The sequence below is a fragment of the Tasmannia lanceolata genome, unplaced genomic scaffold (genome assembly GCF_043159265.1).
Source record: "Tasmannia lanceolata isolate RefF3 unplaced genomic scaffold, GAP_Taslan_0.1 ptg000018l, whole genome shotgun sequence".
NCBI classification, from domain to species: Eukaryota; Viridiplantae; Streptophyta; class Magnoliopsida; order Canellales; family Winteraceae; genus Tasmannia; species Tasmannia lanceolata.
This window is the reverse complement of record NW_027518695.1, coordinates 15265979-15293864: the sequence shown is the minus strand read 5'-3', so window position 1 is coordinate 15293864 and position 27886 is coordinate 15265979. Positions and strand designations below refer to the sequence as shown.

General features: G+C 36.7%; 2 protein-coding genes across 3 annotated transcripts; one reads left to right on the top strand and one right to left on the bottom strand.

Annotated features, from left to right (window-relative positions):
* The first annotated feature begins 1330 nt into the window (after window positions 1-1330).
* LOC143851733 (rhomboid-like protein 19) lies at window positions 1331-13198 on the top strand. Of its 2 annotated transcripts, XM_077361222.1 has the most exons (8): window positions 1337-1754; window positions 4007-4125; window positions 7606-7666; window positions 9911-10077; window positions 10946-11060; window positions 11178-11380; window positions 11742-11876; window positions 12861-13198. In XM_077361222.1, the coding sequence occupies exons 1-8, from the start codon at window positions 1695-1697 to the stop codon at window positions 12943-12945; spliced, it is 945 nt and encodes a 314-aa protein (XP_077217337.1). In that variant the 5' UTR covers window positions 1337-1694; the 3' UTR covers window positions 12946-13198. The 2 variants fall into 2 exon arrangements, with proteins under 2 accessions (XP_077217339.1, XP_077217337.1); XM_077361224.1 differs by lacking the exon at window positions 11742-11876 and having other exon boundaries at window positions 1331-1754.
* A 2608-nt stretch (window positions 13199-15806) lies between these two features.
* On the bottom strand, window positions 15807-27451 carry LOC143851074 (syntaxin-61-like). Its single transcript, XM_077360393.1, has 8 exons — window positions 27315-27451; window positions 23008-23082; window positions 20053-20166; window positions 19536-19649; window positions 19112-19311; window positions 16977-17067; window positions 16548-16613; window positions 15807-16172 (listed from the first exon to the last, which is right to left on the bottom strand). Exons 2-8 carry the CDS (start codon window positions 23059-23061, stop codon window positions 16062-16064), a joined length of 750 nt encoding a protein of 249 aa, XP_077216508.1. The 5' UTR covers window positions 23062-23082; window positions 27315-27451; the 3' UTR covers window positions 15807-16061.
* Between the last annotated feature and the right edge of the window lie 435 nt (window positions 27452-27886).

Sequence of the window (27886 nt, the reverse complement as noted above, 5' to 3'; positions counted from 1 at the left end):
GACTAACGACGAATTAACCCGGAAGGGTGTGGCTCTTTGGTGTAAAGTCATGGGTTTGCTCCCCAGTGACGAGCGTTCAAATCCCCCCTTGCTTACCCGATGCGCGTGGTTTCCGGGTGATTGCGCGCATCCACGTAGGGAAATAGCCCCACCCCCGCCTTCGTTACCCAAAAAAAAAAAAAAAAAAAAGTACTAATGACGAAGATCTAAGTTTAACACTTCTTAGCTATTGCAAGGGAAATGATATATTCGCCTCATTTTCTTCTCCTGGCTACCCCCGTGGTGGAAAAAGAGTAGTCATAGACTCATAAATCGACTATTACGGGTGGCCCAGGGAAGGAAAGGGGGAGAATATATCACTTAAAGCTATCATGTGCCGTGCTGGTCAAGTTACTTTTGGAAAGGGAAAGTGAAATGTTTGCCCATTTTTCTTCCCCGGGCAACCCCTTCTTAGTGTAAAAAGAGTAGCCATAAGGCCCATTATTACACTGGAGGGGTGCATTCATGATATAAAAATTAAAAAAAAAAAACGATGCATTTTTGGAACCCACGTGGAATACACAGGATAATTGAGACCGTTGATCTTGTAGATCATCACGAGGCTAGACTCATGCTTCTGGTCCCATGCCGAACAATTGTCCCATCCGTAAAATAATGGCTGATAAAAAAATCAAGGGTTTAGCTTTCTCGATGATACCCTAAATGAGGCTCGATAATCAACAGGCTAGGATCATCGGATCAAGGTGGGGTCAACTGCAATAATCCGGGCTTTGTGTTCGCAGAACAGATCAATGGGCCCTTTCACACCTATGTGCCACACGTGGGCCCAAAACATTGTGTCGGAGTCAATTGTATTTGATAAGTCTTGGATTTCATACGGGGACAGATACGTGCTTGTCTGATCCTGATGGATAGTCTGAATCCGAAGGTGGAATTCGTCCTGTAATATTATTGACAATTATACTCAACCATCGGAGCTTCGGCAGAGTGGTGAGCTCCACAAGAATTTTTTATTGAATTTGTTAGAACCTCCAAAAATGGGTTGAAAGGGCTCCCCCATTAGATCCACATCACCGTAGTACATTTTTATAGTAGGGTAAAAGTCTGTTAGAAGCACAATGGTAACATGAATCCAATGGGGGCCCATTCATTCCGTTTTTGCAATGGGGTGCATCTTGGGTCGGGTCGGGTCGCGTTGAGCTTTTGCTGAAAAATGTTTTGTTTTATTCCTTTATCTCTCTTCCCTCTCTTTCTACAAGCTTTTATATTAGTAATGGCACTCCTATATCTTCCACTAACCTTCTAAAGATTGCCGTCCCAACCAAACGAACAAAAAACTTCCTAGGATATTAGTGGGAAAAAAAACTCCCTGGAAGTATCCCGGTAAAATAAAAATCCAAGCTTTAACCGTTAGGAAGAAAAAAAGTTATTCTTTTGGTTATTCTGGTTCCTCGGATTTTGTGCGGGATTATTTTGGTTATTGGGATTTTTTTTCCAGCTTTGGGTTTTGTGCGGGGTTATTTTGGTTCGTGTGGGATTTTTTTTGCCCACTGTATAACTAGCAACCAAACGTGGGTTTCCGGCGGAAATTCCACAAAAGTCCTAGGAACCAAAAAAAAATTCTGGCATCTTTACATCTTCCGTTCTTCACTCTTACTGAGTTACTGCCTGAACAAAAAACTGACAAATCCTATATGTTTTTCGTCCCTTCTTCCAACATCTCAACGCCTGAAATCCAGAGTTTGCTAACCATGGTAATGCTTTTTTCTCCTTTCTCCTTGCATTTCCTTTCGAACTACACTGTACGAATGTGTATATTCTTTTCCTCTTAGCCTTCTACTCTCACCTTTTAAATCTTTTTTTTACTTCTTCGGCTCATACATGCAAGCTTTCTATCTGTATCTCCTCTAATTCGTGCAGAAATCAGTTACTTCACACTATTCCTCTCCTTTTTCTATGTCTATCCGTACATTTCTTGAACAAACCCTAGTTTTCAAGATAAAAAAAAAAAAAAACTAAAATAACTGCTTGTGATATTTCAGGGGAAAAAATCACAAATTGATGGTTGTCCGCACTTCATGTGAGACCTAGAAGTAGTGTGTCTTTTTTTTTTGGGGAAACCTAAGAAGGGTTGTTACAATCTTGTTATGGTGCAAATCTCTTAGTTTCAGCAAGGTAGTGCCAAGCTGAATTAGGAACCAAGTACTTTTTTTAAATTCTCAGAGAAGCTGACTTAAGGAAATTGGGAAAGGATATGATGAAATGTCCCTCCTAATCATATGTAGGGTGACCTAATCATCAATCTATATGTTTCGCATTATGGGGCCCAACTTGGTTTGCCCATGACTCAAACATCCCTCTGATCGGATAATTCTAGAAATCCGATTCATGGATTTTAGATCGTAGATTTTGATCCAGATCTTGAATCGAAGGGTTTGGATATGCCTGATCGAAGTGTTTTTAGTAGTGTTTAAAAATACGGAGGCGGGTCAAAATGCGGCCTACGAAAAATCCTTGTTGAACATCTGCACCACTGTCCAAATTTCTTCTTTTAGACTACTAATAAAGCTAATGGCGAGGAACTCCTCAGTTAATGGTTCTTGCTGCTGAATTTTCAAATCTCTCGATATTCCTCAACCGAAGTGGGTTGTTTCAGCTTCGTCGAGAAGCCAATAAAATTGTCAAGAGCATTGGGCCGAATCTTGTACACAAGGCCTCCACAAGCTTTGCCCAACTCACACGCCCTTGTGTTTTCTCGAACCGCCTAAACCATTGTACAGCTTGACGTTCCGGATGAATAGATGTGAGCGGAACCTTTCGTTCTTCAGTAATCCGATTGTAATCAAAGAATTGTTCTTCCCTGTAGATCCATTTTAAGGGATCTTCTCTGTCGAATCTAGGAAAGTTCACCTTTCTGAACTTGGTTTGTATCAGTCCATCTTGCCCGGTCAGTCGTTGAAACGAGTTGCGACTCGATCCTTGTTGAACCAAAGCCACTGAATTTGCCAACTGATCATCCTTTAGATTCATATAGCTGCGATCATATTTTTGATCTCCTTGATGCCATCTTCCATCTTTGTTGAGCTGTCACTTAGTTTGGCTATCCCTGCTTCCATCCACTTGGAATCCTGCCCTCTCGTCACATCTGCCATCTTGATTGAAATTAGACAAGCAGAATTGCCGCTCTGATTCTATATGATATGGTTGTTGTGGGAGAAGATAAAAAAAAAAGAGTTCTCTCGCGTCTGGGGGAAGCCCTCTGCAACAAATGTATTAAAAAAGTTGATTCTCCTTAATTTCCTCCAAAGAGACTTGTCGCTTATTCTCTACATCAATAGCTCCACAACCAAACGAACACCTAAATTCCTACATACTTTGCGTGACGAAAACGTGGAAAAACAAACACCTAAACTCTTGCTTGTTCACCCTAACGACGAACAACTCCTAGTTTTCTTCCCTTACTTTCAGTTAGAGAAGGTAGCTTGCTGGATAATTCATGAATTAAGGTTGTTTACTTCCACCTTCGAGTTCCTTCTCTCTTGGCATGGCAGGATTCTGAGCAAACTTGGTCGTTGCCTCACGAAATGCAACTGAATGGTTCTCCATACTAATATTAGATTATGATATGACTAGACAATTCCAGTATAGAAATCTTGGTGAAAATGAGGAAACTTGTTGAAAAATGTGACAGTTTTAGGAATCTTACGTTGGTATTTATTTAGTGAATTTGCCTGTGGTGCCTTTTGTGCCAGACCACCTGTTAACTGATGGGTAAGAGGTCCCATTTCCCAATTTATTAGTAAAAGAATTTCACCTTTATCTACTATAGAAGCAATATTAATTTCATTTGGGGGTTAGAGTCTTTTGATGATTAACTCCAAATTTATGCACTCACTGTTTACGTTATTAAAATGATGCAGTTTGTCTTCATTTACAATTTCAAAATTTCTTCTGTATGCTCTCAAAAGGATGAATTCTTTGCTAAAATAATCTCTTCGATTGCCAGGTAGGTTTAACAGGGTTTACGAGGCTCTCCAAAGGTTTATCTGCTGTCCTTTTCATTGGATATGTTGTTCCATTACTGTTTCCTTGGACTACCAATTATGTGGCACTGGTTCCAGTGAAGTATGTAATACATCTTTTTGTTGATTTTTTTTCTTTCTCAGTACAAGTTGTTCTATAGCATTCTAGTCTTAAATACATAGTTCATTCTCAAAAAGAAAAAATGTTATATATATATATATATATATATATATATATATATATATATATATAGAGAGAGAGAGAGAGAGAGAGAGAGAGAGAGAAGTGTTTCTAAGCACGTGTTTAGGGAGCTCCCTAAGCACAAGTGGCTTAAAAAGCCACCGATTGGTTCGTTTGGCAGTACACCTCTGCGGGGTCCACAAAAAACGACCAATCGGTGGCTTTTTAAGCCACTTGTGCTTAGGGAGCTCCCAAAGCACGTGCTTAGAAACACTTTTCTGATATATATATATATATATATATATATGAGAAAACGGTTCCTACACATATGTGTAGATAAGTTCTCTACACACTAGCTTAAAATACAGTGGGGGCCACATTATTTGGGTGATCCAAACCATTCATTTTTAAGGCCCTCACATAGATAGGGTGTCCACAAAAAATCAGATCCATAGGATCACCCTAACCATTCGAACTGTGGAGGCAAAAAATGGACTAATTTGTGAGGGTTTAAAAACATCTATTTTACCTCCACAAATCGTAGGGTTGGGATGATCCTATGGATCTGATTTTTTGTAGACACCCTATCTATGTGAGGCCCTTTAAAATGGATGGCTTGGATCACCCAAACAATGTGGGCCCCCACTGTATTTTAAGCTAGTGTGTAGAGAACTCTCTACACATATGTGTAGGAACCGTTTTCTATATATATATATATATATAGAGAGAGAGAGAGAGAGAGAGAGAGAGAGAGAGAGAGAGAGAGAGAAAACGGTTTCTACACATATGTGTAGATAAGTTATCTACACACTAGCTTAAAACACAGTGGGGGCCACATTATTTGGGTGATCCAAACCATTCATTTTTAAGGCCCTTACATAGATAGGGTGTCCACAAAAAATCAGATCCATAGGATCATCCTAACCATTCGAACTGTGGAGGCAAAAAATGGACTAATTTGTGAAGGTTTAAAGACATCCATTTTACCTCCACAAATCGTATGGTTGGGATGATCCTATGGATCTGATTTTTTGTAGGCACCCTATCTATGTGAGGGCCTTTAAAATGGATGGCTTGGATCACCCAAACAATGTGGGACCCCACTGTATTTTAAGCTAGTGTGTAGAGAACTCTCTACACATATGTGTAGGAACCGTTTTCTCATATATATATATATATATATATATATATATATATATATATATATATATATATATATATATATATATGAGGAAACTGTTGGTGCGCTTAAGCTCACCAAACTTATGGTGCGCTTAAGCATCCTAACAAAGTGGGCCCACATGTGATTGGGTGCTTAAGCGCACCATAAGCTTGGTGAGCTTAAGTGCACCAACAGTTTCCTCTCTCTCTCTCTCTCTCTATATATATATATATATATATATATATATGGATGGATGGGATGGATAGGGATCGGTGGGATAGATGGGGATATGAGGTGCTTATCTGACCTGTCGAGTAGAAATAGCATAGGAGCCTATTATCATGATACTTCCTCAATTTATATACCTACTTTGAACCCATTCTTAGAACTCTATAGTTTAAGTATATGAAAAGGTTAGTTTATTTTAAAAAGAAAAAAAAAAAATGCTTCGACATATTCCTTTCTCAAAGATAATCTGAACCGTTTGTAAATTCTCTTTAGAACTTTGGAGGGTTCAATTGATTGTTAACCATGTTGCTGCTTTCATGGATCATATATGGCCTCGCTATGACTAGCAATTCAGGAGAAATTTCACTATCTGCTAGATATTAAAAATATATCTGGATGAAACGGTTCTTCAAGATGATAATGAATGTAAGAAACTTGGCTAGATATTGGTAGTGTGGTAGTCTGTACTTTTGATTGGGATAATATGGCCAACTATTTTTTTTTTGAAAAAGATTAGTGGGATAATCATCACAGTCTGCTTTTGCCTTGACACATTCTTAAAAGGCTTTCGGCGTGGGATTCTCATATATTCTCTTCATGAATCTCAACTTGATTTGATTCCCTTTCCATGTGCCGGAAACCAACCTCCATAGTTTCAACTGCAATTCAAAAAGCTGCAACCAATGATTCAGAACCTGGAAATTTGAATAGCTTGCAAATATTCTTCAAGATGACGACGGAACTAGTAGATCACAAACCCTGGAATAGTACAGGAACTCTACCTTTAATTTCTAAAGTTCTATTATGCGAAACCTTTAAAATATATATCTCAATTTGTAATATTCTGGAGTACTTTATTTTTAAGTCTTTTCTTAGAAGTTGGAAGTATCAGAAATAAACAGGAGCAACTTCAATGCTAAGTCACAAATATCGTTCTCGTGAATTTCTTGGCAAGGGAAAATCTTGGGGTATATTAAATTTGTTTTATCTTTTCGGGTTTATATTGGGAAAAAAATGATAAACAATAAAATTATTTTAAAATATATAAAAATATAGAAATTAAGAAAAAAAATATCGTAAAAATACCATAAAAGTATCGTGATTCTATCACAATATTATCATGTTAAATGAAAATATCTCTATAGTTTTAAATTCTCGGGATTATTTCCGGATTTTGTCGTTTTATCAAAATGTCGTGATAAAATCGCTATTTTTTGAAAATATCAGACATATTTGTGACTTGTGAGAAAGCTTCAATGTAGTGTTTGATTAATATACTTAATTTAAAAATTGAAACCATATCAGCAAGTCAGTTTGTCCTATGTGTAAAACACATAAGAGCTAATTTTTTTAATAGTGGCAATACAATTTTCCTTTCTAGAATTCTATGACATTAATGTCAATTACACCAGTGTGTCCCTAACCTTGTCCTCGCTCTCCGAAAATGAAATAATTAGTTACATGGGTTCTTCAACATCATTTTTATATAATAATGACGTTCGTCTTTCATTGACAAAAGCTTAATTACTGATATATTTCTCCAGGATCTTGAACCGCTTTCTGAAAATGAAACAATCACTTCAATGGCTTCTTCAATGTCAGATCTTTACATCTAATTGAACCTTTTTAAACTCCCTCAACTAAATTTAACTGAAACAGACGCCTTCTACTTCATAGGCAGGCATGCTGCTTATCAGATTCTACATTTCGTAACACGAAAGATGCATCTATTGAGATCTTATTTATTTAAAAAAATGGGGATGTAGCAAATATTTATGATATTTATCTAATCGTTTCATCGAATATTCTGAAAAAATCAAAAGTGAACAGCTGAACTGCTGCCTGTTGATCTACTTGCGCTTAAAAGATTGTCATGACACTGCTTCTAAAGTTATAATAGTTTAAATTTTTCTTATTTTATATCTTTTAAAAATAACAAAAATATATTAGAAGGCAGAAAAGAAGTTAGAATGGTGATATGTATTTGAATTGTTCATTTCTCGCACATGCAGGACCATTCCTCTTGCTTGGAATGTCATTACTGCAGGATACATAGAGCAATCGTTATTTGGGGTAAACCTGTTATCTTGTCTTCTTGTCGTTTCAGGAATTTAGTATTTATTTTAAACATTTTAGTAAAATCTCTTGTGGATATTCAAATTTGAACCATATCAGTTGACAGTACTTTTATTGTACCATCCCTAAAATTTCTTTCTTGCATAATCTACCCAATGTAGTTTGCGGGGCCTACTAAATATAGTGGACCGATCTCTTGGCAATTATGAAGCTCTAATGAAAGCACACATGCACGTATATCTCTACACACATGCATGTATGCAAACAAAGAGACTCTTGTGCCACACATGATGTATGGAAGGACGCAACCGATTGCATGCATATATGCACAATTATTTTAATTCTATGCATTCTTTGAATATCTCATGTGCATGAATTGCATGTCTCTAAGAATTGTACATCCTCAAGTGGTCATATTAATCTGTTAAAGAATTTTTGGTCTCAGGACTAGAGTATTAGGGGTTTGTAGAAGTAAAAGACAAAATGGTATTTTAAAGTAATATTTAACCTATGCTTTAAAAAATGTAATATTTAACCGAAACGTGTCTACCTGGTTAAGTGTGATTGCATTAATGAGTGGGAAAATTATCCTCACTGCTATGGGTTGTGCATGCTCTAGTAATCGTACTCATACATACTATAGTTATTATTTTTCATAACTAGAGTACTTGGGAGTTGGGATTTTTTTTTCTTGTAATAGAAGATTAACATTATATAATCGTACTCATACATACTATAGTTTTTATTTTTCATAACTTGAATACTTGGGAGTTGGGCCTTTTCGTAATAAATGATTAACATTAGAAGGAAATGTAATATTTATCTCAAACTTTCCTTATCTGGCTAAGGTGCATTTGTGTTTAATAGTTTGAAAATTTTTCCACATTGCTTTCATGTTTATAATTCTCGTGTCGAAAATCCTAGAGTTAGGAGATAGAATAAGTTCTTTGTTGTCAAAATGTTGGCTGGTATGCCTACAAGCAAAGTGCATCCTCCAGCCAAAGTCATGTAACTCGAACTGACTGGTTAACTTTATTGGATCCCCTCTTGGCTTTATAAATTTTAGCTAAAGTTGTAATGCTTTCTCATATGATTTTCATTTGCTCATATTGCACTTTAGTTCTTGTTCACTGGTATCTCTACAAGCAGAATGCTTTGCATCCTCCTCCGGCCAAGTCGCTGGTTAACTTTATCGGATAACCTCTTTGCTGTATCAATGATAGTTAAAGTTGGAATGCTTTCTCCTATGATTTTCATTTGCTCGTATTACACTTTAATTTTATGGGTCCAGTTCTTGTTCAATTTATTTCAGTATATCAGTTCTGCTCATTGATGTCTCTATTTTCATCTCTGAAAATTTAACTCATAAAAGAATTAAATCTTGGAAATAACTCTTACTAACCATTTTCCTGCAGCCTACATCTGTATCATGGATTCACAGAGGTTTTTAAATTAACTCTTGCTAACTATTATGGATATTAAGCTTCCAAAGCTCGGTGTGGTGTTTTAAATTAAGTAATGACCTTTCAGCTGAACTTTTTGTTGTGGTTGGGTTTCCTCACCAACATTTTAAATTTTGGTTTCGGGGGTAATTTCGGTCCTCACCGAAACCGAAATTAGCCGAAATCCCAAAATTCCGGCCAAAATTCGGTAGAAGCGTTTGAAATGTCGTTTTTTAAGCCGAAATTTCGGTTGAAATTCGGTAAAGGAATACAAAATTATTATTTTATCAATAATTTTGCCGAAATTTCGACGGCTATTTCAGTTTCGGGACCGAAATCCGAAATTTCGGCCGAAATTTAAAACCTTGTTCCTCACATCCCTTTCTTTTCCTTGTTCCATCAATTATCACTAGAAATGTCAAACAACTCTTTGCTGAAATTCTTCATACGTTCTTATTCCAATAGTCAATACTTTAATTTGAAACCCGCACGTCCCTAACTCACTACACTTAATCATTGGGCTTTGCACTCAGGATAAGCCTATATTTATTTTCACTTAACACCTGCCCTTTCTTGCCATTGTGGATGCTGTTTCTATATTTGTACTATCACGACCAGAATGCTTTTTTTTTTTTTATCAAATGCTTTCTACCTGCTGTACTCATTAATAATTCTAATACGACATAATAATTTCGAGGAAGGTTAATCTCATGCCCTGTTCTTGACCTGAAAATGTTAGATTCTTGAACCATTTTACCCCTCAGGGAATGTAAGAAGATTTGCAATGCCTTCTTTGCAGTTGATTTTGAGCATATTTGGCCTTCTAATCAGTGGGAAATTACTGGAGCCATTATGGACAGCTAGGGAGTTCATGAAGTTCATTATCTTTGTAAATACATTCACCTTATTTGGGGTCTATGTCACTGCTGTTACTTTTTATTATGTAACAAGGAGAGAAGCATTTCTGTGAGTATTTCCGTACCATAGTGATTGTATTCTTTGAGAGCACTAACCAATTTGGTTTGTTTCTCATATGCTTTACGATTACAAGTCGGTCTGTCCTTAAGCAAGTATATTTTGAATTGATTGATGCTTAAAATGGATTCATTGAAGATTCATCAAGATTGGTCCATGCCATGTACTACCTTCAACTTCTGAAAGCTCATTTTTCAGCATTGCGATTTTGCAAAAGATTTTGTTTTTCTCTAAGAATTTATTTCTTAATAACTGATTTATGTCAATATCCAAATCCATGACAACATTGTCCAATAATGTCGCCAGTTTGGCCTTGATTCAAATATGATTCAAAGATTACTGTTATTTCTTAGTGACTTGGTTCTCTTACTTCCCACCTAAACCATTTTCCTAGTGACTTGTTCAGATGCAAATGGACTTGGTTCTCTAGCGCATCCATGTGCCTCCCATATTTCGTACTCTCTCAACCATATTTCCTCTCTCTCTCTCTCTCTCTCTCTCTCTCTCTATATATATATATATATATATATATATATATATAAAGAATGTTGTTTGTCTCTTCTTTCTATGAAAATTCTAAATTCAGAATTCCTGAATTTTCTGGGTTTTTAGTGCTTAAAAATCTGCCAGTCACTCTAATTAATCTCTGTTAGCAAGTTGAGCCCCATCACCTCTAACTTGACCTAGTGTCCAACTATGAGCCCCCTTTTCAAACTTTCAATCACTAATAGAGGAAATAAAACAAGCTATGCCTTCATTCCTTTTTTCCCTCATAAAATATCTTTTAACTCAGATGTCCATCCACTGTCATGATTCTTTCTATCATCTGGATTATTTTTCCTCTATCTGTCTTTTGCAGGAGCATGCAGCTTTCTGGATTTTATGGGGTGTTATCTGGATTCCTAGTAGGAGTAAAACAAGCCATGCCTGATCAGGAAGTGAAAATACTATGGAATTTCCATATGAAAGCCGAGGTCTGAATGGAGTCTGAACCTCATTATATTGGATTTTTATCACTATTTTGGTCCTGTATACACTGGGAACCACTGACCTTTTATTTCAATTTGTTGTTGTATGATCATCCTAATCAGTGGCTACCATCTCTCCTGGTGTTGACATCTATTGTCTTAAGCTTTTTCACATCAGAAGCAATGCGGTATTTACCTTTTGTGCTATTTGGAACTTATGGTGGCTGGATTTACCTAAGATATCTTCAGAAGAATCCTGAAACCAACTTAAGTGGGGACCCACATGATGAATTTGCTTTCTCCACGTTCTTCCCACTCATCATTAGGTAATTATTTCTGTATCTGCTTCAGATCTGTGCCTTTTCTGTTTTAACTTTTAAGAAAAGAAGTTGCCCCATGTGCATCTTGGAATTTGCTACAAGCTAGTTCATGATTTTTCTGATCATTTAGTAACAAAAATGTGAGTAAATTTCCATTTCAGTTTCGGCAGAAAATGAAATTTCCTCAGTTCGGTGAAAATCTGATAATTTCGGCTGAATTTTTTTAAATTTCGGTTTCGGTTATAAATTTTTGTCCCAGTCGAAATCCGAAATTTCGGACTTCGGCCGAAATTTAAAACCATGTCACATAGATAGTTCTTTCTTAATGTATAGACTGTATGAGATGTCCTTTACCTCAAACCTGCAGGCCGGTCATTGAGGTCCTTGCTTTGGGTTTACACAAATTGCTGTGTGGGAAGAAAAGTATTCCCCATAAAGATTATGATGTCTCAGACAGCTTTTTGGAGCCTGGGTTTGAAACAGCTGAAGCTTCTAGAAGAAGGTGAGTCCGCAAAACTTCCATTTAAAATTTCTTTTAGGATCATCTTAAGTAAACTGGTGAATGATTGTTCAGATATACACCTCAAATTTCAAAGGCACCTTGCCTACAAACAAAACTGTGTGGATAATCCCAGGAAATGAACTGTTTGGGGAACAAACTTTTGGGTTTAGGGTGTATAACCACTTGCAAGTTATATCTGTCACATGATACTCATTCTAGGGCATCTCAAACCTCGAACCCTGTTGCTTTGGACTTCAAAACACACTCCTATCAGCTGTCAACATCGCCCAAGAACTGCAGAAATCGCCTGTTTAAAAAGATAAAATGCCAACATGGTCATATGTGATGATGACCAAATTGGACTTTCCATACCATTTACTGAAGATAATGCAGTAAACCTTTTGTAAGAACAGATATGAGAGAGAGAGAGAGAGAGAGAGAGAGGCTTCATTTTACCAGACAGTTTCTTGTGGTTTTTGCATTGCACCAAGAAATCAAAGACCCAGGAGCATGTTAGGCTCTGAATTTTGTAATCTTTGGAATAATCAACTTGCATATCCATTTTTACATCAACATTTTCGAAAATCAAATTTGCTAACTGAATGTCCTTTGAGGCTTTAACTCCAGCACCAAATAATAGATTATACATAGGCTTTGGTGACCTGAGCATGGCACTTTATTAGCAAGCATTGGAGACTCTGAACTGACAACAATTTAACAAAGTACATTGCAGTTGACACTGATCTCCAAGTCTGAGATTAAACCAACACTTTATTCAGAAATAACTGATTTCGTCCATCTGATCTTTCAGAAGAAAACTACAACTGCCATTTCTTTTGCGTATACAGTTTGAGCACTAGAATTATCATTTTAATTTGCAGTCTCGATGTTTATCCAGTTGATGAATTCTCACAAAGGTTAAGATTTGATAGACATTTTATTTTCTCTGCTTTTCTACTTATAAATTGTACTTATTGTGTACAGAGAAAGGGGAGCAAGAGCATTGGATGAAAGGCTACAAGATGCGAGGGATGGCGACCCCACGGATGAAGGTCATGCAATCGTTTGAGGATGGTGATCAAGGAAACTTCTCTTGTACATGGAGACCTAAAGAGTGGTAATTTTGTATCTGATATCAGATTTTTCTTTCCCCCTCCTAATAATATATTTAGAATAGTCACTACCAAAAATCTGAGATATCCATCCATAGTTGTAAACTCTGTTCTAACTTATGTGAAGCTTTTGGGAGAATGCCTTTTGTAGATGGACCTTTTCATTGTAAGGGAGGACTATGAGTAGGGATTTCACTCCATTTTTGGACATTTTCAAGTGGGTTTTGTGCTTTTGTTCTGATTCTCTATCAACATAACCAACTCCTAGAAAACTCAAAAAGAGACGGAGTAGCAAGACAATCTCATCTTGATGAATGAAAACGACCATGATCCAATGAACATGTGGTATATGTGCTTGGTTATTAGGACGGTTGATCTAATGAGCCTCACAGGGCGACTCCGTCAGTCCGAGTCATACACCAAACAGAGATTTCATTTGCAAGATTGAGATGTGTATAGTGGTAAATATTTTGATTTTCTATATTAAAGGTCATGGGTTCTATAGTCTCAAGAGCATTCCTTTATGGGATTGAGCCTCTAGCTCAGTAGTCAAGGCTTTGTTCTTCACCTGTGGGAGGTTCAATCCCAGCTTAGCTACCAAAACAAAGATTTGAGAAACGCAAAAATCAAAAGCTTGAAGACATTTGAGATACACAAAAATCAAGAGCCTAAAGACATATTTAGGATATCTTTTTCATTGTGCTTGATCAAAGGTCTAGAATCATCTGATGAGACTAACAATGTAACTGCGTGACTTGACCCTGCCAACCATACCAATGGACTCAATTGCCATGCATGATCATTTTGCTAGGCTCCATTTCTTCAACCTAAAGTCCAGCCACATCGATGGCCCAATTGCCACCTTGACTCATAGACACACTAAGGGCTAAAGAGGGGATGGCCCGGGGAAGGAAAAGGGGAAATATATTACTTCTCACATAATAAATGCACTCTGTTGGCATGCATCAAATGCCAAATGGAGGGTGCGGGGCTGATTTTTGCAAGGGCGCTCTGTAGTTTAGCACTACTTTAATACATGGGATTTGCTAGGGACCATCGCAGAAGGCATTTCGTGGCTGGGCTGTTGCATGTGAGAGCAACCACATCAAATGAATTAAGCTAATAAGACAAAATCTGAGCTGGCTGTTGCATGTGAGAGCAGCCACATCAAATGAATTAAGTTAATAAGAAAAAAAATCTGAGCTGGCTGCTCTCACATGCAACAGCCCAACAGCGAAATGCCTTCTGCGATGGTCCCTAGCAAATCCCAAGCGCAAATTGTTTGCCACACTCAGAGCTTTGAACATTAAGTGTGTGGACATCTAAGCTGGAAATTGAAGTTGCATCTCAGTCATCAACAAACATGCAAATTTGAAGTCTTAAAAGTTATAGACTCAATTTTTTAGAGGGTTTGGGCTCCACCAAATATTAGAGAGGTTTATAGTCCCAATTAGTGAATCCAAATTAGTTATCCAAATAAATGAAGGTCTGTGAGCCTAATTAATCATTGTTAATAAAATATATTGCAGAGTTAAACACCTTGATGGATTCGACCCACCATCCTCTTGAGAATGTAGTGGCCAAAATTCATTTCTCAAGAATTTTGCCAATCAAGCTGAAGATCCACAGCTTGTCCACACATTATTCATATGGAATCAATATAATAACAAGTAAATGAACAGAATAGTTACAGTAGAAGAAGCCATACGACCCAACAAAAAATTGTGTTCAAGAGGCTAATAAAAAGACATACATTTAAGGAGCAATAGAACATGGTTGGTTTGTTTCCATGTTTCTAAGGTTTGTTATACAGGGGAAAATACGGCTATGACCGAACTTGCACTCTCTGCGATAACTAGACTCTCTAATTCAAGGAGCTTCTCTCCATTTCAATTGCAATAAGGAATAGTGATGAGCCCAAAGTAGCCTAAATAACCATGTCTACTAGAAAAAAAAAACAAAATTTTATGAGAAATCAATGGATTAGTAGAACCCAACTAATCTCAAAACGAAAAAAAAAGAACAAGAAAAATCCCTAGTTAATTGCAGAAAAATAGATAGAAACTGTGAAAAAAAAAAAGTTAAACGAGAAAATGGAAAGAAAAATAAGAAAATCATAGAGAAAACCAAAAAAGACAGAGGGCAGATGGATAAAACCCTGAAAAATCTCTATTTAATGATAGAAATGTTAGAAGTTATGAGATCTCACATGATCTGACCATTGGATTGTGTGGTGATAAGATATCAAATATCATACGACCTCACCGAAATATTGTGTGGTTTGTAGATTAAGTAGTTGGGTTGGATCAGATCAGGATGATCTCCTTATCTTATCAAATCTTATCATGGTCGATTTATTTATATGTTAAGTGCTTTATATAAATCATTGCTTATTGCTAATTGTCATTAAAGAAGACGAGTTAAAATCAAAATTTACCATGCTATCACAGCTATTGGCTAATTGTTCAATTATCCAAGCTATTTATTTGCTGGTCCCAGATCAATCCTTAAAAATCATCTCTATCACACGATTCTGACCCTTAAAAATTTACCATGTATGGTTCTCTTGTAACGATCACCCAGTGGGACCCATTGTCAATTCACCCAAGCCAAGTCGACTCGTTTTACCTTCGAGTTTTGCTCTACGAAGCCAATCAAAACTCCTTTGATCCAATGTTAATAAAAAAATTAACGGCTTAGACTTGCCCGAGTCAACTATCTTTTACTTTGATGAGTTCTCGTCCGAGTCCGAGTTTTGAAACACTGATAGGAAGCAAAACAAACCATCCCAATGAAATAAAAGGATATAAGGCAAAAGTTACAAAGAAAGTGTAGTGAGTACTCATTTATTGCAACAAAAAAAAAGAGTACAAGGTAACCCACCATTTTTATCCTTCAGTTAAAAAAAAACACACTGAAACCTTGAAAAACTATGAAGAACTTATTCAAAAATCTTGCAGTACAATAATTTATATATCTTTCCAAATTCACCAGGAGTATGGTAAACCCCCCTTTTCAATGTGCCGCTCTCTAACTCATACTTCAAACCAGAACTGTAATTTGCTTCCCAATCCTAAGTTAGGAAAACTAAAACAAATAGAACGATAAATAGGATTAGCAAACCTGCTATCATCATAAGCTGTCCTTTTGCGCCGGCCTTCTTCATGACCAGAGCCACCTTTTTCTGCAGTAAGAGAAAAAAAACAGACAGAAACCATAAGCCGAGATTAGAAGAAAACAAAGTGTGAAAATCAAAACTGTTTTTCTTGTAATCTTCCTATATTCAGATTCATTAGTAGCAGCTTTCAGATGGATTTGGAAGTTTGACGTTTGATAATCTGAGAAATTATTATTTATTTATTTTCTGGGATTTGCTAGGCAATTTCGTAGAAAGCCATAATCGGCTCATTTTCGTAGGACAGAACAGCCACACAGGCTCACTTTTTAGCAGATTCTGTCTAATTCATTTAATTCATCTCAGATGGCTGTTCTACAAAAGTGAGCAGTAAAATGGCTTTCTGCAAATTGCTATGTCTATTGGGTATGGGCGGAAAAAAACCTGAATAAAATCGAGCCGATTACTAGTGCTGTCCATCTCCAAGCTTAATTCATCCAAGATTTTCTCCTGCAAAACCAAAATACGGTAGTTATTAATAACTAAATGAAAATTACAGGCAATATGGGTATGGACAAGTTACAAAAACTACTGCCCCTCCCCATTTTAAGAACCCTACAACAATCCAAATATTTAATCTCACAAATGGGACACCATTGGTTCATTTTAGGGAAAATTACGGCCCTAATTTAAGAGCTAAGAGGCCATACCCACAAAATACCATCTCTTATATTTCAATCTCAATAACTACAGGCTGGTACTTCGATCATTGTGGAAAAAATACAAGGCACAGCCCAAATCTCAATTAATCATTTTGGGAAAAATACAAGACATAGCCCTAATCTCAATAAATAAGGGACAACAAGGCATTACCTGTCCAAGGAGTTCATCATGTATAGTGAGCCCGACATCGCCAATTCTCACCACGCTTGCACTGAGCTCATCGAGCTCTTCATCTTGTTGCCTAAATGAATCAATTGGTAGGCATCGGCAAATCAGCAGAAATAAAGGTGCATATCACAATTAAATCGCTTATGAACATATCATATGACATCTAGAGAAGACATGCAGTTCATCTAGCCAACCGTTTACCATGATATGCATATGAGTTCGCACAACCATTTCTCTATCATGGTGCATCCAAACATCATGGATATGGATTCAAGTGTTGGTTTTGATGTGTTTTGGTCACCATGGAAACGGAAATATTTTGGTTTCAGTTGCAAATTTCGGTGGAAATCTTGTAAAATTACGGAAACTTATGAAAACCTATGCAAATGATGGAAATTTTTTCATGAAATGCTACAATATGTGCAAATACACTCTTAGACACCATCACATAAGAAAGACAACCATCAATAATGGTTTCACAATATCGAAACAATATCGAACACCAAGTGAAATGCTTTGTCGTGCATGTTTAGAACAATATCGTGCATTTTAAATTTAAATATAGAGGTTATAGTTGCAACAATTACAATTTACTCTTGTATATGAAGTTTATTTAAGATTGTGCATTTGCATTTATGGTTCTAAAGAAATTTACGTTTAATTATGATATTGATAACTAAAGGAAACTTTGCATTTCTAAAATGTGTTTAATTTTTTATCATGTCTTTTTATACTTATTTTTCATACGGAGGCCTCCTCTTATTCTAACTCTTGCTATTTTATCTCATGCAGGCCCTACTGGGGATTGTGGCAGTGTAGAGGCATAAGTTCGGTGGTGGCGGCTGCACCTTCTCACGCGACAGAAACAAATCTCTCTCCTTTTTCCTTCTCACGCTGCTGTGGCGACCGGCGGTGAAGCTGCGGTATGACAATGGCGACGCGAATCGTTCTCCTCACCCATGTATCTATTTTGATTTTTTTTTATTTACATCAAATATTGTTGGCTTTTTCTTTTTCTTTTTTCTTTTTTTCTTTTTTTTTTCTTTTTGAAAAGGTAACAAATATTATTGCATCAAATCAAAGGCTATACATAGGGACAAGGCGTACCCGGGATTAGCCAAGACAAATGCACAAAGGCCAAACCCAGCAGACCCCAAGAAAAGAAAATTAAAAAGTCGAGAATATCAATAACCATAGAGACACAATCCACCCCTGATTTAGCAACCTCGTCCGCGAGGTCATTCGCTGTTCTCCGCATATGATTAATCCTCGGATGGATAGATGAATGATACCAAGTCCCTGACCTCGTCAATCTTAGGCGCGAGGCGCCACGGGCCATAGCTCTTCGCCGTTGCCCAAGCGACGGTATTAGAGTCACCCTCGACTATGAGAGGGCCAAGGCCATGGTCGGCGTACCATTGTAATCCGAAGAGGAGAGCCGACACCTCCGCCTCATTCGCATCACAATCACCCTATGACAGGGCCAAGGCCATGGTCGGCTTTTTCTTGTTTTTGAAAATAAAAATCCGCTTAATGCTGATCTAGAAACACAAAAAACAAGGTTTTTGTTGTGTTTCGATTGTTTCAGTCAAAATGGCCGAAAAAAAGCATATTTTGTTTATATTTCATCGAAATTCAACTGATATAATGCACTCAAATGAATCCACATGGATTTCATTTCGGTGCACATGAAAAACTACATGTTTCAGACAAAACTTGGAAGCTCAGATAACTTGCAAGTTTTAACTGTGGAGCACGGTAAACAGCCAAGCATTTTTCAGTCACCCCATCATCAGCTACAGCTTAACAAGAGATCCTATAAAAAGAACTAGGGGAAGTTTCAGTAAAGTTGATTATTGGTATCATATGGAAAACTCATATCTAATATTGAACTTTCTGCAAGTGCAACAAAGTTAAACCAATATCATGGAATTTTCTTTATTCAAGAGCAAAATATAGTAAAATGCTTAAATCCTCAAATTATTTTCTAACGAATGCTCATCCGTAATTACCAGAGCTGGTTTGAGAATGATATAGCGCTTTTCATCCCTCCAATCACACTCTAAAAAAGAATAAAAAAAGAGTAGAAAACACAAAAGGGTAAAAGAAAATATTACTTTATAAGGAGGAGCTGCCTATCTGTTTCTGATGAAATAAAGCCATCATTGTCATGGGCAACATAGTGAGTGGATTTGCCAGCCTGATAAGAATGATCATTGGGAGCCCTCATCAACTCTTTGTGCATTCCATTCATATTGCCGCTGACTAGATTGGTCTGCTCTTTTACAGTTTCTACAGCTTTCCTCATAGTGCCAACCTGGAATTAAAAAATTTACTGATGAATTTGCAAACCTTCTAGCTTCGAATTCAAAATTCATAAGTGATAACGTCCCTATTTTCTAACTAAAGACTGCTAACATTTCAGAAAAAAATGAACCAAAAGAATCTCCAAGTCCAATTTTCAAATAAAATAAAATAAAATCTCCAAGTCCAAATTATATCATTCAAATAAAAAATATATACAATTATAATGGAAAAGACCTGATGACGAGCGGTGCTGGTCCATCTTCTTCGTTTTTCAAGCTCAACTTGATCAATGCCATACCAGGACGGATCTCTCGCTGCTACTCCAATTGTCTTATCCAATTCATCTACCTTCCTATCAAGAAACTAACTATTCAGCAGCAGCATGTAGAGAGTGACAAAAGCAGACTTAAATACAAGGTGTAATGCAATTACAGGTAGAGAAGACCAAAGAGATCCAGTTGACCTAAGCTGGTAAGAAATTTCCATACTCAATGCAAATACACCTAGACGAGTGGTAATACGCAATATACTTTCATATGGCTGTTTGGAAGGTAATAAAAAAAACAACAACAATAATAAATGAAGCATTTCTTCCATGTCTATGGTCAACTTTTATCTCTTTTCAATTTCTTTGAAGTTTCAATTTAAAGTGGCACTAGATGGTGATACCTGACAGAGCAATCTACCTAAACTCAAAGAACAAGATTGGCAATGATCCAGTAGAAAACTATTGCAACTTTAACTAAAATACCTGCCACTCAATGCTCTCACAGGCAGCAGTGACCTCTTTTGTGAGATGAACTTGCTCCCCGGTGTTTAAAGGAGTCTGTTCCCATTGGTGAAAAGTAGTTTGCAGCTTATCAATCTGATCAAACAAACACGAAATGATTTAGATGTATATCTTTTTGAAGAAACATGCTTCTAGAAGATTTAAATGTCTATCTTTTTGAAGAAACATGCTTCTGGCATCTAGAGTCATGGTTTTAAATTTCGGCAGAAATACCGAAAATTTGGATTTCAGGCGGGACCAAAACCGAAATTTATACTGAAATTTTAAGATAAGCCCTATAACAGTAGCAATCCTGACAAAAGAAAACAAAACAACTGTCCAGTGGAAGTACAAAAATGAAATGGAGGAGTATGTCCTACAAAACATAAGAAATGTTCAATAATCTTAGATATCATAAGAAACGTGATAGTTGGAACCAAACAAATAGAATTATAAAAAAAAGCAGGCTGTTTAATTTCAAATGGCAACAGAAAGTGAATTAAAGCATGTATGAAAAAAATAAAGCTTACTTTGATGAATCCTTCTGTTTAACTTCTGAGGAGTGTTAGACTAATAAAAGATACGGCAGCTTAAAGCATACCATCATCTAGTCTGCTGCTAATATTTCTTATCAAAATTTGCTCAATTGTCAAAGATGGAATACGTAAAGCTATCAGACGCATAAAAAGAAAGTTACATACTTATAAAATGGTAGCAGGTAGAACCATACATAAGTACATAACCATGAACTACTAGTTAAAAGGGTGACACTACTACAACAACCAGCAAGTTCAGACATTTCATCCTCAATTATGAAAATCTTTGAAGATTTTAGCATTTATTTAATGAAAATTCCAATCCTCCACGAGAAGAAATCCACCGCAATCCACTGTTTCCATGAGGCAAAACATGAGACCTGCCTAACATGATACGGGACCACTCCCTTTTTTTGCCATAAGTAGAAATGCATGCTCCAGCAAGAAGGGATAGAGGACCACTCCCTTTTCTCTGCAAGCCAAAGATCCCTCGAACTAGTTTCTTTGTTAAATATGCATTTCTCTGAAAGTTGCAAGGCAACTCATGTATGTATATACTTGGCAAACTAATGGCAGCCGCATGTCCCAAGATTTTCCAAAAAGAAAGTCAAAAAAATTCAAGTCGCTCATGGAATATGCTTCATGTAAGTGAGGAAACTTCATGATTTACCTGGAAGAACTAATAGAAACATCATATAGGTGCCAATCAGCACAAGAATGAGAAAGTCTACATGCACATCACTGATAATACCATTATGTCAGATTTGGAGAATGCAGCCATTAAGGGGTATTTTGGCAAATCGGCAAATCTATGGGTGGGAAGTGCACTTACCATTTTTCTGAGAATGTAGATGCTGTTTCTTTTAACATTAATTCCATGATATTGAAAATTTGAACATAAGCAATTTTTGAAGAAAATTACGCTTTATTGATAAGCAAAAGAAAGGAGTATAAGAAAACACATATAGAACAGGACATGACGCACTAGAGAGGCAGGTGCTGTCCACGAGCATGGAATTCCCTCCCAACACCTTAGCAAGGGAATCAGGGGGTCATTCACTTCCCTCATAACATGAGAAAATTGCATTTCCAATTCCTTGCAAATATCAATGGATTCATTAATCTGATGGGAAACCTCCAAGGGCCAATACTCAACTTTGTAACCCACATGATTGTGTTTAACGAGTCCCTCTCGACCCATAAAGGCCCACCTAAAAATAAAACATAGTGAGAAGAGAAGTGATCTCCCCAAGGAAGCAGGATTCTTCCTTGGGAGCCTTCGATTCCCGTTTCGATTCCCGCTTTCGATTCCCGCTCTGGCAACCTTGAGTAGGATTCTTCCCTGGGAGCCTTTGATTCCTGTTTCGATTCCCGCTTTCGATTCCCGCTCTGGCAACCTTGGATCTCCCTCTGATGAATCCTTCAATCCGATAGGACCAGAAAATGCAAAAAATGGCATTGCCATTATCATTTTGAAAGACGCATTCATTGCAGATATCAATGCATTCATTAATCTGATGGGAAACCTCCAAGGGCCAATACTCGACTTTGTAACCCACATGATTGTGTTTAACGAGTCCCTCTCGACCCATAAAGGCCCACCTAGAAATAAAACAAAGTGAGAAGAGAATTGATCTCCCTCCGATGAATCCTTCAATCCGATAGGACCAGAAAATGAAAAAATGGCATTGCCATTATCATTTTGAAAGACGCATCTGATCCTAGCAGGTCGCGGATTGCCCATAGAGAACCCTTCAAAATTCCCTGCAGGTCCCAAGTTGCCCATAGAGCACCCTTCAAAATCTAACTTGATACAGTTACCAGGAAGCGGAGTCCACCTTGCAACAGTCTTGGCTTTCTTGGATCTCCATCTTATAATTTCCTTCCACTTCCGAATGAGATCCAAGGTGAAAAAAGCCTCCACAATTCCTTATGCACCAGCGCCCAAGATATTAATTTGTTTTTTTTTTTAATTTTAAATATTAACTGCCTGACTGACGCCTCAGTCCCATCAAAGGAGGATTTTTTTCATACTTTCTCTTGGCCTCCACTTTTGCATTCATGGGTCTAGATTCACTTACCCCAAGCAATTCTTCAATGGATTTTAGCAACTCCTTTCTATTTATTAATGCTTAAACTTGGTGTTGTTCCAATGTTTCAGCTTTTCTTCCAGCATTTTATGACTTCAATCTATCGGTTCCTGGATTTTTTCTTAATGATTTTAACAGTCTTTGAAATAAATCCACACGTATTACAAAAAAGGCTCTTATAATTTAAGTCTTTGAAACAAATCCACACATATTACACAAAAGTAAAGGTGAAAGTTCCTCGTTTGACTCAACATCAAGACTTACTTGATCCCAAGAAGAGGCATAGAAAAATGAAAAGAAAGTAAACTTACAGATTCCTGAATTTCTTCTTTAACAATGTAGAATGGATCTTGGGCTGAAGACATCTTATCCTCTCTTACATCCTCCTATATAGATCGAGAAGTTTTAGTGTATGTATTGAAAGATATCACCTTTGGAAAAGCTCATTTGGAAATGTTATTTAAGGGATGAATGCAAATGAACAGTACGAGCAAACATAGACCTTACAAGTCAAGTGAAAGAAGTATTTGAATGGGAAAAAATAATCAGTTCAATCGCTAAAAAAAAAGAAGCAAGATGCAGCTACTCCAATGTGAAAAGAAACAGGAATAAAAGATTAACAAAATAAGAAAAAGTACACAAAGGTAAGATCAGCTTTCTGGATAAGCATGCCCGAATATTGATTCTTGACTCTGGTCAGCTTACCAGATTCTTGTTTGAACGGACATGCTTTTTTTGCCTTCGTTTTTTTTTTTTTGAATGGTAATTAGCGAAAAGAGACCAAGAAGGTCAGTACAGATAAAACAAGACAGAGAACAAAGCAAAGGAAAAGAAAACAAATCAAGGGGGAAGAAAATCAAACCGTTCCAGTCTCTCCCCTGAATACCCTATCTCTGGCTAGCTTATCCGCTACACCATTTGTAGATCGATCGCTTCACATGATAAGTATTTATAGATGCTCCTCCGACACTATCTTGAATTTCATCAAAAAATGCAGCAAATCTCCACGGAATTGAGTGTGTTCCATTAATCCATCTTATCACATTCATTGAATCTCCTTCTATCTCCACCTTCTCCGAGTCTACGTTCATTAGAAGCTTAATACCATGGTGAATCGGCCCGCATGATGCAGATAGTAGGCCAAATAAGTGGAATATTTGCCCATTAGTATTTATTTACATGTTTTTAGTTTTCCATGTTATTTATTTTCTAGGATTTTATTTTCCATGGAATTTTAGTTTCATTGCCTATATATAGGCCTCATTTATTAGGGATTAGAAGTTTTGATGAATAAAGATTGATTGGCTCCTCCCCTCTACAGGTTTCTTCTCCTTCCTCTATTCCTCATCTTCTTCTCCTATTCATCTTCTATTCTTCTCCTTTTCTCCTCTTTCTCCTCTTTCTTCAATTTCTCTTCCCTTTCTTCTATTTCTTTTCCCGGTCCTACATCACCGCACTTCCGCCTTGTTTGCATCCGTGACTCCTATAGGGCCCGAGTAAGCCCATATAACATTTCCTTGAGACATATGCCACTTATACAAAAAAAGCATTTATAGACGCTTTTTTGCCTTCATATTTACGTGGATTTATGGATATATGGTTAAGACATTGAAAGCTCATCACAATAGTCTTGCCACTGCAGCGCAATCTGCTGTGTGTTTTTGTTGTTGATTATATTGTAGAATAGTATATGGCAAATGCCTGGTTTTAAATTGTACAAATCCATTCAAAGTGGGCATAAGGATGTTTGTTTGGTAGTAGAAACATATTTAACAGGCCAAATATCTAAACCCCCATGTTATGAATAAACAGTGCAACACCTTTAGGGCCTCTTTGGATACCATACCACCACAAAACTGTTTGCAAATATTCAATCTTATACCCACATGGTTTTGAAGTTAAATATGATTATTTTTAAATATTGCATTATTAATGATATGCATGTCTCTTTGGATACCCTTTTTGAAATAAGATTATTTACAAATATGTCTCTTTGAATAGCCTTTTTAAAATAAGATTATTAGCAAATACTATTGTTGCATATATTTTCAGATACCCCTATTTGTAGGTGCCTTTCTAAACTTCTTATCCAAACGGAAAAAAGTTTCAAACACATTAACACGTGTCTCAGTACATTACCACCATATACTTGATTTGACAATTGGATGACTCCAACCGGCCATCTTGTGGGTCAACATGAATGGCAATGATACAAAACCATACTAATTGGACCATCCTAATCATCTAATAAATCATGATGATTATGGTGATTATGTGCAAGGTTTTAAATTTCCACCGAAACCGATATGAAATGACAGAAATGTTTCAATTTCCATCCTCACCAAAATGCATACCATAATCAAAATGGATACCACGACTAAAACCGTAATGTGTATTGGTCGTATATTATATCAGTATATGTAGAATAGTTATATTTACATGAATTGCATGTGAAATATAGTGTATGTATTATGTATAAATATTTATACGAATTGCATATTAAATGTGGTATGTATACATGTGAAATGTGGTATGTACAAAATTATAAGTTATGAGCGAGCGCGACAATGCATGCCACTGGGTATTCGATGTTGTTAAACCATTATGGATGGTTGTCTTGTTCATACGAGGTTTCCAAATGTGTATCTGTGCTTATTCTAGTATTTCTTGAAGTTTCATCTTAAAGTGCCACACTGGAGGACTCTAGAATAAACTGTTGATCGAGAGTTCCATATCTACACTTAGAGTGCCCATGAGAACTTTATGGTTCGTTGTAAATAAGTGAAAATCTAAAAACCCATGTCTCAAGGAAAATGACAAAAAATAATCATATCTAATGGAAATGCCCCATATGTCTGTTGTCTCTTTCTTGGTATGACCATCTCGGCCGTGGGTTTTCCCCATTTTTTTAATAAAATGCTTAATAATTTAACAAACAAGAAAGTATCAAAGAAGTTGCCAAAATTAGAATGGGAACCAATAAAATCAGTTGTTTAATTCCTCACTTGATTTACATATGGGACCACGTCTAGATGGCTCCATTCCTAAATCAGCAATACCTAAGCAGGGCCAAATCTTTGGGAAGGAACCGAAATGCACCCATATCATCTTAGGAACAAGAAGTAGAGCTATGTGGTTAATGACTAACTAGTAGGAATGTTGGTTCATGTTTGTTAAGAGAAGGCTCTTCAGCATTTGGGATATATAAAGCTTTCTTTTTTAACATTGAACGACCCACAACTGCAGAAAATAATATTTTACAACAGGAATGACAGATTTAAGGAAGAAATTGCCTTTACATAGAAGATAAGTTGGTCAACCAGTCGGGATTCATTTCAGAAGTAAATTCAATGACTTGATATATGAATGGAACTTGTTTGGTGATGTAGGAAACATTCACATTTCTTAAGACATAGAATTTCATTTGTAGGATTGAAAGAATGATGTCGCTCTTGACAATCTACATAGCTCAAGAACACACAATAAGTAACTTTAACAAAAAGTTTATCTTAAATTCTTTTAGGGGTAAAACCAAACACTTGAAAACCATCATTCAAGGGGATTCCCTTGTTAGCTTCTTGAAAGGATAGAGACCTCCTAAAACAAAAGTTGGAATGAGATTTATAAATGAGTTACACAGTAGCTAAGATTAAGAAAGCTTCGTTGTGTTTTCCCATAAGCAATAAACAGAAACTACTATTAAGAAAAGTGAAGACCGGGCTGAGATAACCCAAGGTGTGTTTGGTTGCACAAAAGGCAGGATAGTGTAGGGGTTTTGCTTTGCATTTGGGTGCCACGTCAGCAAAATCTCTTGTTTGGTTGCCTATGTAGCATCGAAATCCCTGGAGACTACCAGATAAGTTTCATAGGTAATTATTGCATATCTTGTGACATGGCGTCCATGTCCATTCCGTATACCTTCCAAGCCAAATTTCTCAAAAAATGGTGGAGTTTGGCTTGGAGAATTTTGCCTTTTTCTCTTTCTCTCTGTCTCTCTCTTCCCTCTCTCCTCTCGTTCTATATTAGTAATGACAGCCCCTCTCACTACGAGGTTGGCAACCAAACACTACTTATCACTATTCTATGAGGTAAATTGTAGGTAAATCAAATGTTTGTCTCCTCCCTATTAACTACTTATACCACTCATCTACAAGGTAACCAAAACATCAAAAATCAACCAAGAAGAATGCTAAATTGAAGAAATTAGAAGAATCGAAATCGATAAATAGAACAGGGAAAACAAGATTGAATGCTCGAAATCCGAGAATAGAAAAATGTGCACTTAAAATCGAATTCCATCTCTACTTTCCATTTTTCAAAGATTATATTCAAGTTCTCATCTAAATCCCTAAAACACTAATGATCCTTTCATCATCAGGTCAAAAAGATCCGAAATTCCCTCTGAGAAACACAAAATAAAGTAAAATCTGCCATTTATAGTGAAGAAAACTAGGTCTCCAGATTCGATTCACGTATATCTCAGGTTCTCAAAATCCATCCGCGAAAAATAGCGTTAACAGATGAAGAATCTCAGGAAAAACAAATGAAATTATAAAGACAAATTAAAATTAGGGTTTGAGAATTAAGAGAGAGTGAGAGAGGAAAAGCAGAAGAATACCTCTTAGGGGGTCGAGCCTCGAGAGAGAGAGAGAGAGATCTCAAACGTGGTTTTCTGATTTTCTTAACTGATATACAGGTTGGTGGATTATAAAATCCATATATCAAGCTGAAATATGGATTTTACATTCTTGGATTGTAAAATCCACCTGTCCAAAATTAATTCTCTCATGACGGGCTTTCTGTGTTCAGCCGACGCCCAAAATTGGAAGCCCAATTACTAATCTAAAACAGGCCCAGTTATTGCAATGTAAAAGAGGCCCAAACTGCAGTTGGCCTTTAACACCCAAATCTACCCTTCACTGCTCGTTTATATTTCACCAACCCAACTATTAGAATTTAGAACCCTCTTAATTAATGGGGTCAATTTCCATGTGAATAAAGATCCTTGATAAACAAACGGGTGAAATGTGATAGGGGATTGAATTTTTCAAAGACGGGTTCCACTCTCACTAAAATATTTATTGAAAATTTTATTCCATTCCGATGCTGGTTTGTGCTATACCAAACTAAAGAATCTGAATCAGGATAGGGAATTGATTCCCTGTATAAATTCTAGTGCTTACACAAACA